General features: G+C 35.6%; 2 protein-coding genes and 1 pseudogene across 2 annotated transcripts; 2 read left to right on the top strand and 1 right to left on the bottom strand.

Annotated features, from left to right (window-relative positions):
- Nucleotides 1-3792: 3792 nt before the first annotated feature.
- LOC107905991 (glutathionyl-hydroquinone reductase YqjG) lies at nt 3793-6686 on the top strand. Its single transcript, XM_041093817.1, is given in 7 exon segments — nt 3793-4213; nt 4904-5128; nt 5221-5350; nt 5353-5396; nt 5505-5729; nt 5839-5967; nt 6182-6686. Coding segments are annotated over 7 exon segments (1062 nt in total). The 5' UTR covers nt 3793-4138; the 3' UTR covers nt 6416-6686.
- Nucleotides 6687-6875: 189 nt separating this feature from the next.
- On the bottom strand, nt 6876-7514 carry LOC107905993 (uncharacterized). Its single transcript, XM_016832801.2, has one exon. The coding sequence runs from the start codon at nt 7380-7382 to the stop codon at nt 7107-7109; it is 276 nt and encodes a 91-aa protein (XP_016688290.1). The 5' UTR covers nt 7383-7514; the 3' UTR covers nt 6876-7106.
- A 1521-nt stretch (nt 7515-9035) lies between these two features.
- On the top strand, nt 9036-14574 carry LOC107905994 (protein NARROW LEAF 1-like; annotated as a pseudogene).
- Nucleotides 14575-19296: the final 4722 nt, after the last annotated feature.

The following is a 19296-nucleotide window of genomic DNA, read 5'->3' as shown; positions in this document are numbered from 1 at the left end:
CATGTGATGGATGACCCATAACCACCTTCAATTTCCCATGCCTTAATTACAGGGGATGATTGATTTCTAAACATGGGAAAATAACCCTCCATTCCTCACTAAACCAATAAAACTTTGGCTTTAACAGAATATATTTATACCAGCCTTCCCACTTCTAGGTCACTTTCTTGAAATACATAATGTGTCGAACAATACTTCAATTTATTTTAATTTTAATGAATTTATATATGCTTCTTTAACTCAAATTTGAACATGATCGTATTACATTTTTCTTTGTGAAAAGGAAGAAAAATTACGTTCATGAGTATGTTGGCTGTTGAATTCTGCATTTAATTTGCTGTTCTGGATAGCATTTTTTGGTTATAATTTGGCAGTGTGGGCGATCATCAAGGAGCAATCAAATGAAACATGTAAGGTGTTGAAGGGTGCATGGGCTGTCAACTTGTTTCAGATTGCCTTGGTTGGGGAAAATCTACACTTAAACTGCAGAAAGAAATGCTACTAATTGAGATATTAGACTAAGAAATAAATGATTGTGTGGGTTCCCAACAAGTCAATTCAATTTATACAACAAAAATAACTGCATATCTATCAGTCAGCATGCAGTGCACCACGACGGAACCATACGCCATAATGCTCTAAAAGACAGCCCCAAGCATCCTAACCAGCCAAACCACTGTCATGTTGGTTAAAGAAGAGGTTTTGAATTCTTCGGATTTCACCGTATGTAATACAAATATAAATTTTCATCTTATACATATTTGTATTTATTGATTTTAATAATATATTATTTGAACTGTAATGTACAAAACTTAAAAATATATATGGTGATTCAGCCACAATAATCGAGCAGATAGATATTTGGATCTGACAAACGAAGTGAAGCCCAAATAAGGACCTGTAAATTCATTAAAACCAAAGCCCAATTTTTAAATTCGATTTGATTTTTTTAAGTTCAATGGCTTCATAGAATCATACACTTTCGCTTTTGATTTGGCACCGAGTAAAACGTTCTGCGTCGAATTGTAAATTGCAGTTTTGATTTTCTTTGTCTAATCACCCTCTTTTGGTGTTTCCTAATGCTTCTCAGGCAGCATGGAATAAACCCAGATTATCACCCATCCCCTCTCACTCTCAATCATCTTATCCATTTAGCACAAATCCCATTGATGCCAATCTCCATTCCCTCATCGAAACCCAATCCTTTGTTAAAACAATCTGTTCTCAAGTCTATGAATCGATCAGCAACAACCTTTCTAGATTCACTCCAAGGTCAACCTTAACATCAATCCTTATTCTTGACCCATGACAAGCCATTCAATCGTTGCTTTCTGGCAAATGAATCTGGTCCATGGTTGCTCTAAGTTTTTTTACTGGGCACTTGATATCTACATATTTAAACGTTCATGAGGCTTACATTGTAACTGCCACTTCTTTGATTAAAACGGTAACTTTGATAGAGCCATGAAGTAATGCAATGTCTGGTAAGAAATTTTCTGAACTCGGGAGGTTAAGGAGGCCGTTGGATGGTTTTTGAGATGCAAAATCATGGCTTGAAGCTAAATGCTGAAACCTTAATTGTATCTTGGGGGTTGGTTTGGAAATGGGGTTGCTTGATATTTGGAGAAAGTGTTTGATGAAATGTCTGAAGAGGGTGTGTGGGTTTGGGTTTTTGTAGTTATAAATTGATGGTAGTTGGGATTGTAGAATGGGGAGGGTTTCAGAGGTTGATAAGTGGCTGAAGAAATGCTGGAAAGAGGGTTCATTGTTGATAATGCTACTTGCACATTGGTTATCAGTTTGTTCTGTGACAAGGGTTTTGCCAAATCGAGCACTCTGGTACTTTGATAAGATGTGAAGATGGGATTAAGCTAATCTGATTAACTATTCTTGTTGATAATGGTTGTGTGAGAAGGGTAGTATAAAGCAAGCCTTGAAAATGGAAGAAATGTTAGGGAAGGAGAAGCCTAATGTGTATGTACATACTGCTTGATCGATGGCTTTGCAAAAAGGATGGACTGAGAAGGCTTTTAGGTTGTCCTTAAGTTGTAGGAGTGATAAATACAAGCCAAATGTCATACATATACTTCATGATCAGTGGTTATTGCAGTGAGGAGAAGTTGAATCGGCAGAGATGTATTGAGCAGAAGAAAGACAAGGTTGGTTCCTAACACCAACACATATACCACTCTTATTAATGGCCATTGCAAAATGGGAAGTTTTGACCGAGCATATGAATTGATGCGTGTAATGGATAAAGAAGGTTTTACTCCGAATATATATACATATAATGCAATTATTTGTGGTCTCTGTAAAAGGGAAGGGTTCAGGAGCCTTAGAACTGCTTAGAAATGGCCTTCTGCATGGATTGCAAGCTGATAGAGTTACTATACCATTCTCATTACTGAACAGTGCAAGCAAGCTAATACTGAGCTAGCTATGGCCTTTTTGGTAAGATGATTAAAGTTGGCCTCCTGCCTGATATGCATCATATAACACATTGATTGCAGCATCTGCAAGAAAAAGGAAATGAAAGAGAGTGAGAACCTTTTGAGGAAGCTTTAAGGCTTGGATTGGTTCAACCAAGGAGACTTACACATCCATGATAAGTGGGTACTGCCGAGCCGGAAACTTAAGCTTGGGGCTCAAGTTTTTCAACAAGATGAGTGACCACAGTTGTGTACCAGATAGCATCACATACGGAACATTGATCAGTGGACTTTGCAGAGAGTCTAGGTTGGAGGAGGCATGCCAGTTATATGAGACTATGATGGATAAGGGGCTCTTTCCATGTGAAGTAACTCGGTTAACACTTGCTTACGAGTATTGCAAAAAAGTGATTCTGCCATTGCCATGGTTATGTTGGAAAGACTAGAGAAAAAACTTTGGATGCGCACGGTTAACACCTTGATCAGGAAGCTTTGTAGTGAGAGAAAGTGGGCATAGCAGCATTATTCTTTCATAGATTATTGGATAAGGATCGCAATGTTATCGTGTAACTTTGGCAGCATTCGTTACGCATGTTATGAGACTGACAAGTTTGCTCTTGTCTCTGACCTGAATGAAAGGATCTCTAAAGGAATTGGTTAGGGCAAATGGTCTATGTAATCAATCAAAAGCTTTTCTGCTGAAGCAGGTAAGTGTCAAGAATGAAGTTCCCTTTTTTGAATTTTTCAAAAAGAAGTCAATCTTTCGATCCCTTTTCCTTGGTGGTTCGAGATTCTTCAGTTCCTTTCCGTCCATTGGCATTTCTGCTGTCAACTGAAAATTCAAAGGACCTGCCTACTGGATAATTTAGTGCTCCTCATGTATTGAGGAATGCATTATTATAACTTTATTTTGTGAAATCAAAAATAAAAAGTTTGCATCGATCACATTGAAGGCAAAATGAATTTCCCTGTTTATCCTCTCAAGTCTTAGCGGATGTGTTAGTAAGATGTTAGGATTCAAGGCTTTGTTTCCAGGAAAGAAAGGGGCAAACCTTGTTATTGTTACCATCTAGGAACTAACTTTAGTTGTCCAATAATTAATTCCTAGCTCACTTACAATGCAAAACCTTTAAAGATACTCTAATTCTTATCATCATTTTAAAACTTTCTAACCTCTAAATGTGTTCTTTTGTTGGTAGAAAAAAGAACTGACATTAAAAACTAGTAAATAGTGCGAAATACAACCATATCACTAGCATCATCTTGCAATAGTGGCAATAAAGAGTCTTGAGAAGAACCGCAAATACAACTAAAAACATTCACTAGAGTCATTAAAACATAACATATCCGAAGAGGACAAAGTGTGAAAACAGTTTCTTTTTCTTTCTTTTAAACCTCTCAAATCCCAGTGATAAATGTTAAAACTGATTTGTCCTTGAATGATGTCAATGTTTCATCATAATTTTTTTCCCCCTAAATGAATTGTCTTAGCAGCTCATATAGTCAAAGTCCAAAAGATCTTAGCTTTTTCTGATGTCGTCGCTTTTGTTACAACTAGTGATATTATTATATATATAGCAGCATTTGTTTTAGCCTCCTCTAAGGTTAGATGCATTGCATCTGTTAATTTAAGCAGCCAAGACCAAGATAAAAGGGTATTTATAGGAGCACCGAAACACATAAATATAAAGGAACATTATAAAAAGCCCATGCTCCCTTTCTTTTGCAAAACCCCGTCATTATTCGGTACCAACAACTCCACTCTCTCATTGTTTGCTTTCAAGGTAAGACTTCTGCTTTAGTTTGATCTCTCTTGACTTTATATTTCTGGGTTTAGTTTATACGCTGTATCGTTTCCGTTAGTCTCTTTACCTACTCTTGAATATTTTAACTTGCTGCGAGAAACAAAGGTGATGGGTTATTGTTTTAGTTCAGATCTTTTTGATGATAATGGGTTTCTATCATATCTCTATTCAATCTTTTGACAAATTCATATCGTTTGTTATTAATAATGGGATAAACAGTAGGGAATATAATTGGTGCATGTTGAGGAATTTAGACCATATGTGCTTTTTATCTAGTAATTTTACTCCCTGTCTTACGAGTAAAACGGTTTATTTTTAGGCTTGCTTTATTTGCTCGAACTGATTATATATATATAAATTTTTGATGCATCATATGTAAATTCAATTTATTGCCTTGAATGATGATGAACTTCATTTCATGGTAAATATTTTACTCTCCAGCTAATAGCTGAATGAGTCAAGTTTCCTTGATTATACAGAAACAGGATAGAGAGAATTCATTGAAAGAAATATATAAACAAGATTTATATGGGTAATTTAAGACAAAGGACCACAGTTATGTTTTGGGGTTGAGAAAGTCTTCTTGCTTATTAATTGAATCTTGAAGGTTGCATGATTTTGTTGGACTTTGAGAAGTCACAAGTTTTGAAATGATGCTTTTTTTTTCAGCGTACTTGTCAAATGGCTCGATCTGCACTGGATGAAATGTCAGATTCTGGGGCTTTTATGAGAACTGCCTCAACATTTCGTAACTTCATCTCTCGAGACCCTGGTTCTCAGTTTCCACCTGAGTCAGGAAGGTATCATTTGTATGTATCTTATGCTTGCCCTTGGGCTTCCAGGTGTCTTGCATACTTGAAGGTCAAAGGCCTTGACAAGGCCATTGGTTTTACGGTGGGTGAATCATGCCATGTATTTTAAGCTCTTGTAGTTTGATTAAATCTGTCATAAAGCTAATGATCTTTTGTTGTTCAATTGTTCACCAGTCAGTCAAACCCATATGGGAAAGGACAAAGGAAACTGATGAGCACATGGGATGGGTTTTTCCCACTTCTGATACAGAAGAGCCAGGTGCTGCACCCAACCCCTTTAACGGAGCAAAGAGCATAAGGGAACTATAGAGCTTGCAAGTACGAACTATACTGGGAAGTACACAGTCCCTGTAAGTTCATAAAGTATTAAAAGCGCCTCCCACCTCTCATTCTGTTTTTCCGTTACATTTCCATGTTCAAGTTCTTTCAATTTATTTGTGCTTTCTGTTATATTATAGGTCCTATGGGACAAGAAGTTCAAGACTATTGTTAGTAACGAGAGTGCTGAGATAATCCGCATGCTTAATACCGAATTCAACGATATAGCTGAGAATCCTGCTGTGGACCTATATCCTCCACATTTGAGAGCCGAAATTGACAAGACGAATGAGTGGATATACAGCGGAATCAATAACGGTGTTTACAAATGCGGGTTTGCTAGAAAACAAGAGCCTTATGATGAGGTATTTTCATGTGGTTGTTATCTTCGGTTCAATGCGAGACTTGTCGGTCTTTACATTCTTGAAAGAGTTATATTCTTCTCTAAAGCATGTATTGTCATTGGACCATCAGGCTGTAAAACAACTATATGACGCTTTGGACCAATGTGAGGAGATTCTTTCCAAGCAGCGGTACCTTTGTGGAAACATTCTAACCGAGGCAGATATTCGACTGTTTGTAACCCTCATAAGATTCGATGAGGTATTTCATTTTGCCCGTACAGCTTTCTAATATTATGTATTTGAGATAAACTAAAAACACCTTCAATGGTGACCATAACGTTCATTGCTTGAACTCAGACAGAGGCAAAGGAAAAAAGCTTTGATTTTCTTTTTGAAAAAAAGATGGAAAACCTTGACATCTTTGCAATAAAATCGTTTCATGCCCATTGATGACGAGTTTGTTTACATAACAGGTCTATGTCGTACATTTCAAGTGCAACAAAAAGCTTCTACGGGAGTACCCGAATTTGTACAACTATACCAAGGACATTTACCAAATTCCAGGCATGAGCAGCACGGTGAATGTGCAACACATCAAGCGCCACTACTATGGTAGCCACCCTTCTATAAATCCATTCGGGATAATCCCTGTTGGCCCAAATATTGACTATTCTTCTCCTCATGACCGAGCACGGTTTACTGCTTAGGAAGTATGTATCCCATAGTAGAAGCTCTTGTTTATTTGTTCAATGATGCACCGATGCTCGCTGTTGCGGTCGACAACTCCCCTTGCATTTAAGATGAATTAATTCTGGAAAAGACATTATATGTTATACTCTCGTAGATCAAAGTTTTTAGTTTTTACATTGTGGCAGGTTGTTTCTAGTTACCAATAAATACCTGGAAGGGGAACGATGGTCGCTTCAGTATTTTCTTTGATAATCAGCTTAATATGCATACAAGCAGTATATGGAATTATATATATTTGTATCTAATCAAAGTTTTACAGTGTCATTTGTGATTAAAACTAACGAAATATTCGTCTTAGTTATGGACATTTGAAGTTTTCCAGTTCTGGGTGGTTCGAGTTTAGAGGAACAGAAAATTCTTGGTGGTCTAGAGAGAGAGAGAGAGATAGGCGTATGTATATGAAATGCAAATGAAAAATAATAAAAGATAAAACTTTATTAGCTATCCAGAAGTGATGTAATGTAATCTAAATTCAATATTTGAAATGATATAAACGCCATTCAGAAGTAATCACACTGTTAATAATCTATGTGTATAAACCATAAAATTCTGATGTTATTTACCAACAAATACAAAATTTGTATCACTCTTCTCCTCAAAAGAGGTCAAAATGGTAATTTTCCTAAGGGAAAAGAATCTCAGGATCGTTCAATCTGGTTGATGAGAAGAAATGCAGACTGAGAGAGAAAGCTGGGCCTGCTGGCACTGGGACCGCTTCAGCCGGGTTCCACCGCTGCCGCACAGTGTCCTAACCGCCTCCGATTCTTCGGGGCACACAAACGAGACCAAGCACTCCGCTAGGGCTCGGTTCAAGTGCCGACATGCCGCGTCCCGCGTCGCACCAGGTCCGAAACGTTGGTGGCACTCGCTTAGCGCCCTCTGGAGATTCTCGCACCCGGTTCGATCGCGGCCGACTTCTTCCATGTTTATTGTCTGCGACCGCGTCACGCTTCGATCAAAAAGATCCAAATCATTGAAAAGAAAAGGAAGAAAAGGTATCACTTATCACAAGATTGTTTATGATGATGATGATATATCAAAAGCTAAGGGCGTGTGCCGCGTAGTAACTAGTACTAAAAGTTTTTATTATATAAAGGAAAGGGTTTTAAACTTTTTAAAATAAAATAAAATGAAATAAAAATGATTTATTAATTAAAAAAAAACAAAACAAAGTCGAAGAATTATGCGAATTTAATCCAATCCAAAAGAAAGATTAAAAAAAGAAGAAATGAGGAGCAAAAGACTTGACCAAAAAGGCCTCAAAGTGAGTGGTGTCACAAAATGAGCGATGGGTGAATTGTGGTGGGAATCCATATGTTTCATTGGGTACATGGATTCAATAATTGCAATGTTGAACTTTTCTCCATGGACGCTTTCACTTTCTCCATTTCTAATCAATGATGCAAAATAATCATATACTACAAGTCATGAACGAACTGTACCTGAAATATGTCCTCTCCCCCCACAAACTTTTCTATTCTATTGCTGCATTATATTCCACTTTAAATCTTGGCAATTTGATTTCTATAAAACTTTAGGATAAAATTTGATAATTCCTTAGTTTTGCCAATTATGCGGTGACATTCTGCAAATTTAATTTATGTCCATTCAAGCTTAATTAATTAATTTATACTCCTGGGTAAGTGTATGATGCTAGTAATGGAAAATCGCACAAACGAATTTCACTCTTTTAGATAAAACCCATTAAATGAGAGAGAAAAAAAAGTAAAAGTGATAAAAACAATAATAATAAATTGGGGATGTTGAGGGCTTCTTCAACCACCAAATTTGACCCCATATGCCCCCACACTACATCTATTTTCTATCTTATATTATATGATAACGACCCAACCTTTAAATCATAACCTCAAATATATTTTAATTATCTCTATCCCAATAACCAAAAGCAAAAAAATCAAAGATGATAATAAGGGAAATTAAAGAAAAAAGATTATTACTACTAAAATCCTAAATCTGAAATGAATGAATAGGTGGGATTTAGAATTATTTCGGAGAAGAATTTGTGCTGCTTTTGGGGAGCAAATATGGATGGCCCCTATTTTTTTCTCCATTATTCTAAAAATATCAATGTCTAAGAAAAAAAAGAGAAAAGAGTTATTTTACTCTTTGCCCCATTTCTTCCTCCATTATATATTTTCTCTTTATCATGCTTGCACTTTCTTTTCCACCATTATATGCCCAGCCATTCAATGAAATGAAGACTGAATAAATGAAAGAAAGAAAGAAAGGTATTTTCTTTTCTTTTTCACCCAATTTTATTTATATTTTCCACGTTAAAAATCTCATCATTGGAATAGTTCCTAGATAAGTCTATATTCCGTAATGCAATATGTAATATCTCTATTTATTAATTTAAAATTTTGCTATTGACAACAAGAAGAAGAAAAAAGATATATTTGCTTGGCCACAGCACTATAGCAAGTAGCAGCTAGCAGATATTTGGGGCCTTTGCTCTTTCTCTCTCTAATTAGAGCCATCTTTCTTTCCTTTACTAAGAAAAAAGCTTCAATCTTTCTAAATTCAGTGCTTCTCTTTTCTTTTCTTTTTTTCGTGGAGATACAAATAGAATAACACAGTCACAGTGAGTGTCACTAAAGCATGGAAATCTCCAAAGGGCTTGACTTGGAGTCCTCTATACCAGCTCCATCATTGTTTATAGGTGAGTTTTAGCTTACTATATGCTTAGGATTCTCGATAAAGGTTATATCTTTTGCTGGGTTTGCATCTAAATTTGTCCAAATATTTTATCTCTTCTTTTGAGTTTTTAATTATTTTTTTAATAATTTCCGGGGATTTAATATGTTGAATTGTTGCCTTTTAGCTTTCTGGGTTTTCATTAGTCCATTATTGCTCAACTCCTAAAATAGCCATATCCGAAAGGTTCAAAATTTTCCTTCACTTCTTTTCAACATCCTCCAATAAAAAGGGTATCTATTTTGGCTATTGTTTATCTCTCTGCTGATATCAAACCTGTTATCCCCATTGGTCATATTTTCTCTCACACTCTTACATGCCTCTTCCAGCTTGGAGAGGATGATATCATCATTCCATCTGGATTAGCTTTCAGTTTTGAAAACACTCTTGGAAGGATTTTCCTCCTTCTATGGCCACTGGACATTGAATGTAATGATGTCCTGTTTTTGTTTCTATTTATTTATTTATTTGTGTAAATTATTGATTATAGGGTAGTTATCTGTTCTATCGAATCTATCCATATTTAATAAGTTAGCTTGGATTAACATTTCATAGATTTGTATTGTATCAGTATTCTCTCTCTGTAAGGGGTTAGAGTTCACAGCTCTTGAATCTTATTTCTCTCTTATTTTTTTCATTTGATCTTTTGCCATTTGCAGTTGTTCTGGTTTGCCATTTAACTACAATTGTTTATCTACTTAATAACTATCAATTTTTCCACTGTTGGTATTATAAGTAGAATTGCATGTAATCGAATAACTAAGTTTGGTTTGCTTTATATTAGTAAGATATGTTCTGAGTTTTGAGACAAATTGAATTATATGGTTTAAGAGAGCTGAACGATGGAGCGGACCAGATTGGATTTAAGATTTCATAACTCTGGATCAACAGAATCAGAGGAATCCGCTTCAGATTTGGAAAGGAATTGCTGCAACCATGTTAATATGCCTTCATCAAGTCCTTCACCTATTCAACCCTTTGCATCCGGCACTCAGCATCCCGAGAGCAATGCTGCCTACTTCTCATGGCCTACTTCAAGTCGATTAATTGATGCGGCAGAAGATAGAGCAAACTATTTTGGGAACCTACAGAAAGGGGTGTTGCCAGAAACTCTTGGACGGTTACCATCAGGGCAGCAAGCAACCACCTTACTTGAGTTGATGACCATTAGAGCATTTCACAGTAAAAAGCTGCGCAGGTTTAGTCTTGGCACAGCAATTGGGTTCCGTATTCGACGGGGTGTTTTGACAGATATACCAGCTATTCTTGTCTTTGTTGCTCGTAAAGTTCACAGGCAATGGCTTAGCCAGTTTCAATGCTTACCTGCTGCTCTTGAGGTAAGTTTATGCCCTTCGCTTCACTTATTTTTCAAAAACTTTTTGGCTTCACTTATCAATAGCTGCTAATGTGGTGGTACAATATCTGCGGGAAATTCACTATTTCATGTCAGATTTGATTTATTTAAAGTTGTGAATTGTTGATAGTTTTGAAAGTTTCTAAACAGCATAGATCTGATCAAGAAATTTCAAATGTATGACTAACCTTTCTTGAATAGACTTATCTGTTGCATGGAAAGTTAAAATGTTTGTTTAAAATATTGTGTCAGGGGCCAGGAGGTGTGTGGTGTGATGTAGATGTGGTGGAGTTTTCTTATTATGGTGCACCTGCTGCAACTCCAAAAGAGCAATTATATACTGAGCTTGTAGATGGCTTTAGGGGAAGTGATCCAGTCATTGGTTCTGGTTCACAGGTAATTGTTCTTATTATGTATGTACAACTTGGTGATTTGATGGGCACTCAAAGACATTCAGTGCTTAAATATATAGATTTATTAAATGAAGAAAAGGTATTTATGATTTTATTGTATCTTAATGTCTTCAAGTATGTGGTTAACATTGTTTCCTTGTGGGACGAACAATTGCAAGCATTTTATTCGTTTATGGGTTCTTGATCACAACATTTTTTTTTACCATTCCTAAGTATCTGATAGCATATTACTGCTAATGTTTGTAAATATGAAGTATTGAGTTTATCATCTTCAGAATAGTAATTTTGTTGCAGTAACTTTTTTTTTTCTCTGGGACAAAACTTTAGAGTCCTGGTGGTGCTCGTACTAACCAAGCCGCCATGATCCTTAAAATTTCTAATTCACACGCTTTCTTCTTATGCTTGCATTATTCTTACATATATGCTAATGTTAATGTTGAAAACTCACAATCTTATACGTATTGCTCTTGGCTCTTATCATACTGGTCATTGAATTGTAAAAACTAAATCCTTCTCAACTATCCATAACAATGTAAAGAATAATGAGAGTAGATAAAGTTTTGGTATTCTTTTGACCATAGTATGAACAATATTGTGAGAAATTCTGCAAAAAGTGGTCTCGAGAATAAGTTTAAGGAGCTATTCTGTTGGAATACCATGAAGAGTGGCATGGTAGAACTTTCCTCGTAGTCTTTTTCTGAATTTCTGCCCTGTATTGTGTCATCCATATCACCTGCATCGTCATTTTGGTAATAACTATACATTGGCAAAGAGTCCTTTTCTGACATGTTGAATCTTTTCAACCACTTGATGGAAATTTTTCTAATGCCATGCAATCTCATATTCTAGTCCCTAGCATATTTGCTTGCTGTCCGAATATTGTTATGGGGAAAGACTCGTTCTTAAATAGTCACTTCCTCTTTTGTTGCCTTAAAAAATTCTAATAGCCATTTGAATGATTCTCTATGACTATCCGATGCTTTAATTCATTTCGCTTTACATCTTGCTGCACAGTTGAAGTTGTCAGCTTGATAATGAATATGGCAGTATGTAAAAGGTTAACTGTGGGTTTTTTGACAACATTTTGCTAGAAACTTGATTTCAGAGTTACCTGTTTTCTATTGCAAATATTAATGAAGTGTTGAAGGTGGTATGCTTTGTTAATGATTTATTTATGCTACAACTGTGACTGAATCAATCATCTATCTCTCCGTCTTAGATGTGGAGACATTTCGACAACTTCAAGCTTGAGTTCTCATTCTAGATTTGCTTGGTATCTTTTTGCTGGCATCATGTGTACAGTTCCTTTTCGAACTCCATCCCAAATCCTTTAGATGAAAAAATGGCTTTTTCCCTCTCATACTCTGCCCTGGACTTCTTGAGAAATGTTGATATAACTCTTTACTTGTCTTGCACTCAGTTCCTCCTTGCACATGTAGGTTGCCAGCCAAGAGACATATGGAACACTGGGTGCTATTGTGAGGAGCCGAACAGGAAATCGGCAGGTAGGTTTTCTTACAAATCGGCATGTTGCAGTTGACTTGGACTACCCAAATCAGAAGATGTTCATCCTTTACCGCCCAACCTTGGGCCTGGAGTTTACCTTGGTGCCGTAGAGCGGGCAACCTCATTTATCACCGATGACCTTTGGTATGGAATCTTTGCTGGTATAAATCCAGGTAATGCAGTTCTAATTTTATTTTTCTGCCGTTAATCATTGCATTAGAAAATTTAAGCAAAAATAAATGATAGAAATTGAACTCGTATCAGGATGCTACGATCAATTTCATCAAAGATTTATCAGGTTTATAATCCTGAAGGATGCCATGTTTAACTTTACATTGGTACTAATGCATTTTTCATTGCGTCCTGACTCCCTTACATGCCCATTACGGTTTGGTCCTCCTGCAGAAACATTTGTGCGGGCAGATGGGGCTTTTATTCCGTTTGCTGATGATTTCAATATGAACAATGTAACTACAACTATAAAAGGCATAGGTCAGATCTGTGATGTCCATATCATAGACTTGCAATCTCCAATCAGCAGTCTCATTGGGAGGCAAGTCGTCAAAGTGGGAAGAAGCTCCGGCTTGACTATTGGGACAATAATGGCATATGCTTTAGAGTACAATGATGAGAAAGGGATCTGTTTTTTTACTGATTTCCTTGTAGTTGGCGAGAACCAGCAGACTTTTGATCTTGAAGGAGACAGTGGAAGCCTCATACTATTAAAGGGTCAGAATGGGGAGAAGCCACAGCCTGTTGGGATCATTTGGGGTGGGACTGCTAACAGGGGTCGGTTGAAACTCAAAGTTGGCCAACCCCCAGAAAATTGGACTAGCGGAGTTGATCTTGGACGTCTTCTAGACCTCCTTGAACTTGATCTCATCACAACCAATGAGGGGCTTCAAGGTATGTATTCTCAAAACAATCGTGCTGCAAACTATAGTTCCTGCCAAGCAAATTACATGTTGAAATGGGAGTTCCATTTCCAATGGCTGTAAAGGTTAAAAAGTATATAGACTCCAACATTCACTGAACGATAATGAAAATATTAATCAAGCAGTATTTTAGTGTGAAAGGTTTATTTCACTTTTGAGTACTGGTGTTATATCCCTTACTTTTCCTTCATATCATTTATTATTTAGGGACTTTAGATATGCGGTAATTTAGGTAGAATATCTCACTATCAAGCAAAATGAAGTGTAAATAGAAAAAGATAAGAAGTGGGGAAAAGGTCTCTTGTACCTTTATGGTTAATATTTTTTGCATCTGGTCTTGAACTGCGGCATTGACGCTATCTATTTGTCTTCGTTACTGACACAGCTGCAGTGCAAGATCAAAGAAATGCTTCCGCAGCTGGGATGGATTCTACAGTTGGGGAGTCTTCTCCTCTTGTCCAGGTTCCATCCAAGGATAGGATTGAAGAAAACTTGGAGCCAATTAATTTAAATATCCAGCAAGTTCTGACTGAAGACAAGTCCTGGCAAGGGCTTGTGCTACCAATCTTGTGTACCGAACATAGAGCTGAAGATAGGGTTGAAGCAGGCTCTAATGTGGAACATCAATTTATCCCTAGTTCCAACGGAAGGTCTCCCGTTAATAACCAACAGGGAAATGGAAATGTGGAATCTAGAAATCTTTCAGCATTAAGGAATGGATCAGATGAGGAGATTTATGTCTCACTGCAGTTAGGAGAGCCGGAACCAAAACGAAGAAAATATTCTGTAGCATCAAAGACTTGAAGTGAGAATAATGGAGTAGAGGCAATTTGCTTGGAGATATATCATCCTATCAAAATCAGGTCACACAATTATTTCTGTTGCTTAAAATTTGTTTGCCTTCCTGATTATTATATGTATGAAAGAAAACTGTAAGTATCGGACCGCATGAAGGAGTTCGAGGTTACCTGGGGGAATTATGTCATTTTCCCCCTAACACCATGCTAGGTTTACATGTATGCATTATACGGTCTTAGTGGGAAAAAAGAAATAATGGTTAGGCGGTAGTAGCACCTTGGCTATATATTTCTTTGATTCATGTTACTGTGTCGAATTGGTGTACCATAAAGCACTCCGAAAGTGGGAGTATGGACAGCTATCAAGAATGAAAGAAACAATATGTTTTTGATGAATCTACAACTTGGTGATAGCACTTGGGTTCCCCATTCCTCTTTGTTATGATAAAATTTAGTCAGGGTATTTTCAGGTATGGTCTTGTCTGAATGCATTCATAAATTTTTGGTATTATTTAGGTTCGTTCTAGTTCGTAGCTGTTCCTCCTAACAATGTTGTCTCCAAAGTTCGAATCTATGCCTTACTATTGCATCAAACCACTTATTACAAAGGTTGAACTCAGGGTTACAAAGATCAAGATTCTTTTTTCTTCCTTGCCTGAACTAATAAAAACCATTGCAGTAACTGGGGTTCACATTACTTCTGTAATAGAATTGCTCAAAATTCTGATGCATGGTTTACAAGATGGTTTATACATTATTTGGAAAATCAAGGTTCATAAAGAAATCATTAAGATACATCATTCGAAAAGTCTGGATTCGGAGCCAGTAAGCATTTTTTATCCTTCTAAGTTGTGATTTTCTAAAATAAAAAGAAGCTTTTAATTATATTTAGCTTTAAGAAAATGTTTATGTCAATGCTTATCTCTTCTAATCATATGCATATTAAAGTAATAATGACGACAAAGAAAAAACAATAAATTTAAATTTCCTTAAAGAAGAAAAATCTTCAAAACTAATTTTAGTTTCATAGTATATGTCTAGACATGTAATATATAGTTACGATGATTTCAGAAGCTTTTCCAAACCTTCATATCTTGTGAGAAAAGAAATTATTATTTGGAAAACAATAATTACTATCATCAATAATCTTGGAAATGACATTCTCAAGTTCATGCAGCAGTGCAGAAGGATCTGAAAATATTCCATACACAATAAAACACACAATACATATATGGATTTGATGGATAAGGATCTTTCCAGCATAACATGAGAAAGAAGCTAAAACAGCTGCAGAGAGTGGGGTAGGTTTAACTGATGAAATGACATAAACATTATTATATAAGCATTATTGCTTTCCAAAAGTGGAATAATTTTCTTGTAATTGAAGTGGTCATGTATTTTAAAATTACAAAATATTTAATATAAAAAAAACCTTAAAACGTAAGTATAGAATTATTTTAAAAAAGATTTAGCAAATAATTGGTAATCTAATTATGAAAAATAATTGAAAACATTACAAATTAATTTATAAAATCAAATAATTGATAATTATGATTGATGATAATACTAATTATACTGTTTAATTTACTTAAAAACTACACTAGTTATAACCTTTCGTGCACGTACTAGCTAGGGAAATAAAGATCACACAGAATCATTTATTCTAAAATTAAAACCCTCTGAATCTACTTTTGCTAGTAGCTGCCGGTCCATCATCGAAATCAAATTAAGTTAATTAGAACAAAAGAAAACCATTAATGGAAAAGGAAAGCAAATACTATTCATGTATATATACATTTACATATTGGAGCAGTCAGTAAATTATTTTATCTCAAATCCACAGGAAAGATGAGAAAACACAAAAAAAAATGTTTGGGTTTATTAGATTAAGCAAAACTAGCCTCTCAGGGTTATTTTAAGAAGCTTTTGGAACTGTGGATACAGTTCTTGTACTTCAGACCTTACCAAAATAAAACCCTGAAAGTTCAGTTATCAGATCACGATGTCAAACATAATTCATTGCATGCAGCCGATCAATGAGTCGGATACATTGCTACACACACACACACATATCCTAATGTAATGAAAATGAAAAGGGTTGAGTCCTAGGCTAGATGCTGACCCCTGAAAATCCCCAAAAAAGAAATGGTAACTAAAAAGAGAAACCATTGGAGATATGAGTAGGGTTTTTTTTTTTTTTCAATTTGAATAAAATTTTCATATGAAACAAACTATAACCAAAACTTATAAGGACATGACTGTCTACATTAAAGATTTTGTCGATCCACAAATTAAAAGGCCACCAACTGCGCTGTCCCAAGATCATGTACTAAAAAAAAAGACCATAGCAGATGATATCAGCTGTTCAAAACTTAAATGCCGAAAGTAACTATCTCCTTTTTTGCCAGTAAGTCCAAGTTAATACCAACCGTCCAAGCTGATTATTGTTTAATATATAAAAATATAATACACCAAGATTAAATCTGGGATTTTGAGAAACAAATTCATGAACGAGACTAAAGATTTGTAAGAACCAGCTAGATGCAAACATGAACTGGTTCTGTAACGAAGACATGAGTCTAGTTTACGCTTTCCTACAGTAATTATGTGTCTAAAGATAAAACAAAAATGGAAGAAAATATACACACAATCATTTCATTTCACATGCTATCGTGTTTATTCAAACATTCATGAACCATAAATTGCATGACTAGCTGTGTGTCACCAATAATATTAATATGCCATTATTTCTGATCGTATGGCATATAAATACACAACTTTCAATTCAATGCATTATTTGCTGTACATATATAGAATTCATCAGCTCCCAGTGAAATGGTTATTACTATACTGAAAGTGTGCATTCAAATTGGTGGGTCATGAAAACATCAAATTGGTCCCCTAACAGTGTGTTGGGAGGGAGGCAACTGAGGCAACCAAATCACAGTTATTTTTGTCTCCTCACTGAAATCAAGCTCAACTCCCCAAGCAGCAGTATGAAATAAACATTGTGGTAAATTATAAGGGGCATCAAATTTCAAGAATCCCATGTATATATATAGTTTGCAATATGTAATTGGGGTGATACACCAATATATCACAGTATTATAAAATAGTACTGTGCATCAATCTGATTATCAATCATGTTTTTCTTGTGTAATGGGATTTTGTTTTACTTTATGATTATGGATACCACCAAGGAAGTGAAGACAAAGTTGCACACACAGGCATGCAAACAGCTCATGAAAACTGTGCATAGTCAACATTATCTTTTCTTCCTTGGAAAATAAAAAATAATTATCTTATAAGGTATATAATAAGAGGTCAAACAAGCACCAGGATGAAGTTGAAAGTTCATCATATACATATGGCTTCATGTATCAAGTGTCTGAATAAATGTATGCAAGCAGTAAAGAGAGAGAGAGGAGATATGCAGATGACTGCAATTTCTTAGAAAATCAATATATCAGGAAAACTTCATCAAGAAATGAAAAAGTTTTGAGCCAGGCATAGAGGAATTACCTGGAAATGAAGGTCTTAATTACTTAAAGAGCAAAAATCTCAAGTATCCATATGATATGTAGGTAGTAAGAAAGTTCTTTTGTTGGTGAGTGAGTGATTGAAGCTGCAAGATGATCTGATAGTATGAACCGACAACCTATGAAGCTTAAGTACAGGCAGGGTTCTTTATAAACACATCTAAGTTGCCTGGTAATCTAAGACTCTAAAAGCCCTTAACCAAATGATTGATAAACTTCTCCTGAAAGAAAAAAAAAAAACTCATCTTGGACTCAAAAGAATTTTGATCTAAAACCGGTCATAAACAATCTAACTTAACATACCTATACAAAAACTATAAAAGAGGCCTAAGAATACAAAAATAAAAAAAGGGCGATAGCTAGGTCCATTACCAGATCATGCTGGCAGCTTCAACCTCTCAAACCAACATACCAGAGAAACAATAAGCCGAAAAATGGAGTAAACAAGGGGCTTTCTTACCCTTTTGCTGTAAATTAAGGCTCACACTATGTAGGGGAAGGAGAAGGGTTTTCGTATATAGGTATAAGATTTGAGAAAGGGGAGAAAGGTGCGAGAAACATGCATGTTTTTAAGGTACCAAATCCCTCGTGATTCTCATCTGCAATCTATATAATTTAATGCACCTTTCCTCCTCCTTGCACTGTGTCATAGAGAGGGGGTATTTAATGGAGGCTCTTGGTTCTTCTTTACAGCTATTGACACTGACTTGTTGATATAAATTAGATCAACAAGGGAGCAGTTGGACTTTTAAACAAATTACAATAACGCAGAGTTTAACTCCAAATCAAAGAAACGGTCAACCTGTTAAAAGTCTCTTTGGAAACCAACAAAAACCCTTAAATTCAAATTCAAAAGTAAAGACTAAAAAATACTTCTTTTTTTTTTCTGAGATAGAAGCACAAGCTGGACATTGATGGTTCAAATTAAGCATGCAATGCTTGCTTTTATCGATATGTCCTTTACCCTAAAGCAAAGAACATGGTATCTATATAGATGTTTGTTAAAATAAAAATAAATAAATCTTTTTTTTTTAATTTTATCTTGTAAGAGAACATTAAGCAGGCGGTCGATAAAGACGGTCGGCATGTGCTTAGTGACCTGTTGGTCCCTTCGATAAATATATATGTATGTATATGATTAAAGATTATTATTATTTAAATAAAGATGAAGGGTATGTATTGGCCAGGTTGGTGGAATCGGTACAGGGAGGAAGGAGGGGCATAGTTTTGTCTTTAGCTTTGGGTGGTTCCTTGTGTCTTTGGTTTTTTTTTTCATGGTTGACAAAACAGTGACATATTAGACAAAGCCCTAATGGAACGGGAAGGACCACACACCTTTTTATTAGCTTTGATTAATTAATGGAAAGGCTCACATGGTTTTGCCTTGTAACTTAGCTTCTAGGCTTTGCCAGATAGCGTGGGTAGAATAATGAAAAGATTAATTTTTTTTAAATAAAAAATAATTTTATTGTTTGGGCATTTAAAATAATTATCTTTTTAACTATTACTTGATAAAATTGAAAATTAAAAATATATTATTTTACTATTATATCAATTACAAGTTAATTAAGATGAAAAC

Source organism: Gossypium hirsutum, chromosome D05 (assembly GCF_007990345.1).
Source record: "Gossypium hirsutum isolate 1008001.06 chromosome D05, Gossypium_hirsutum_v2.1, whole genome shotgun sequence".
In the NCBI taxonomy this organism is placed as follows: domain Eukaryota; kingdom Viridiplantae; phylum Streptophyta; class Magnoliopsida; order Malvales; family Malvaceae; genus Gossypium; species Gossypium hirsutum.
This window is presented reverse-complemented; position numbering and strand designations above follow the sequence as displayed.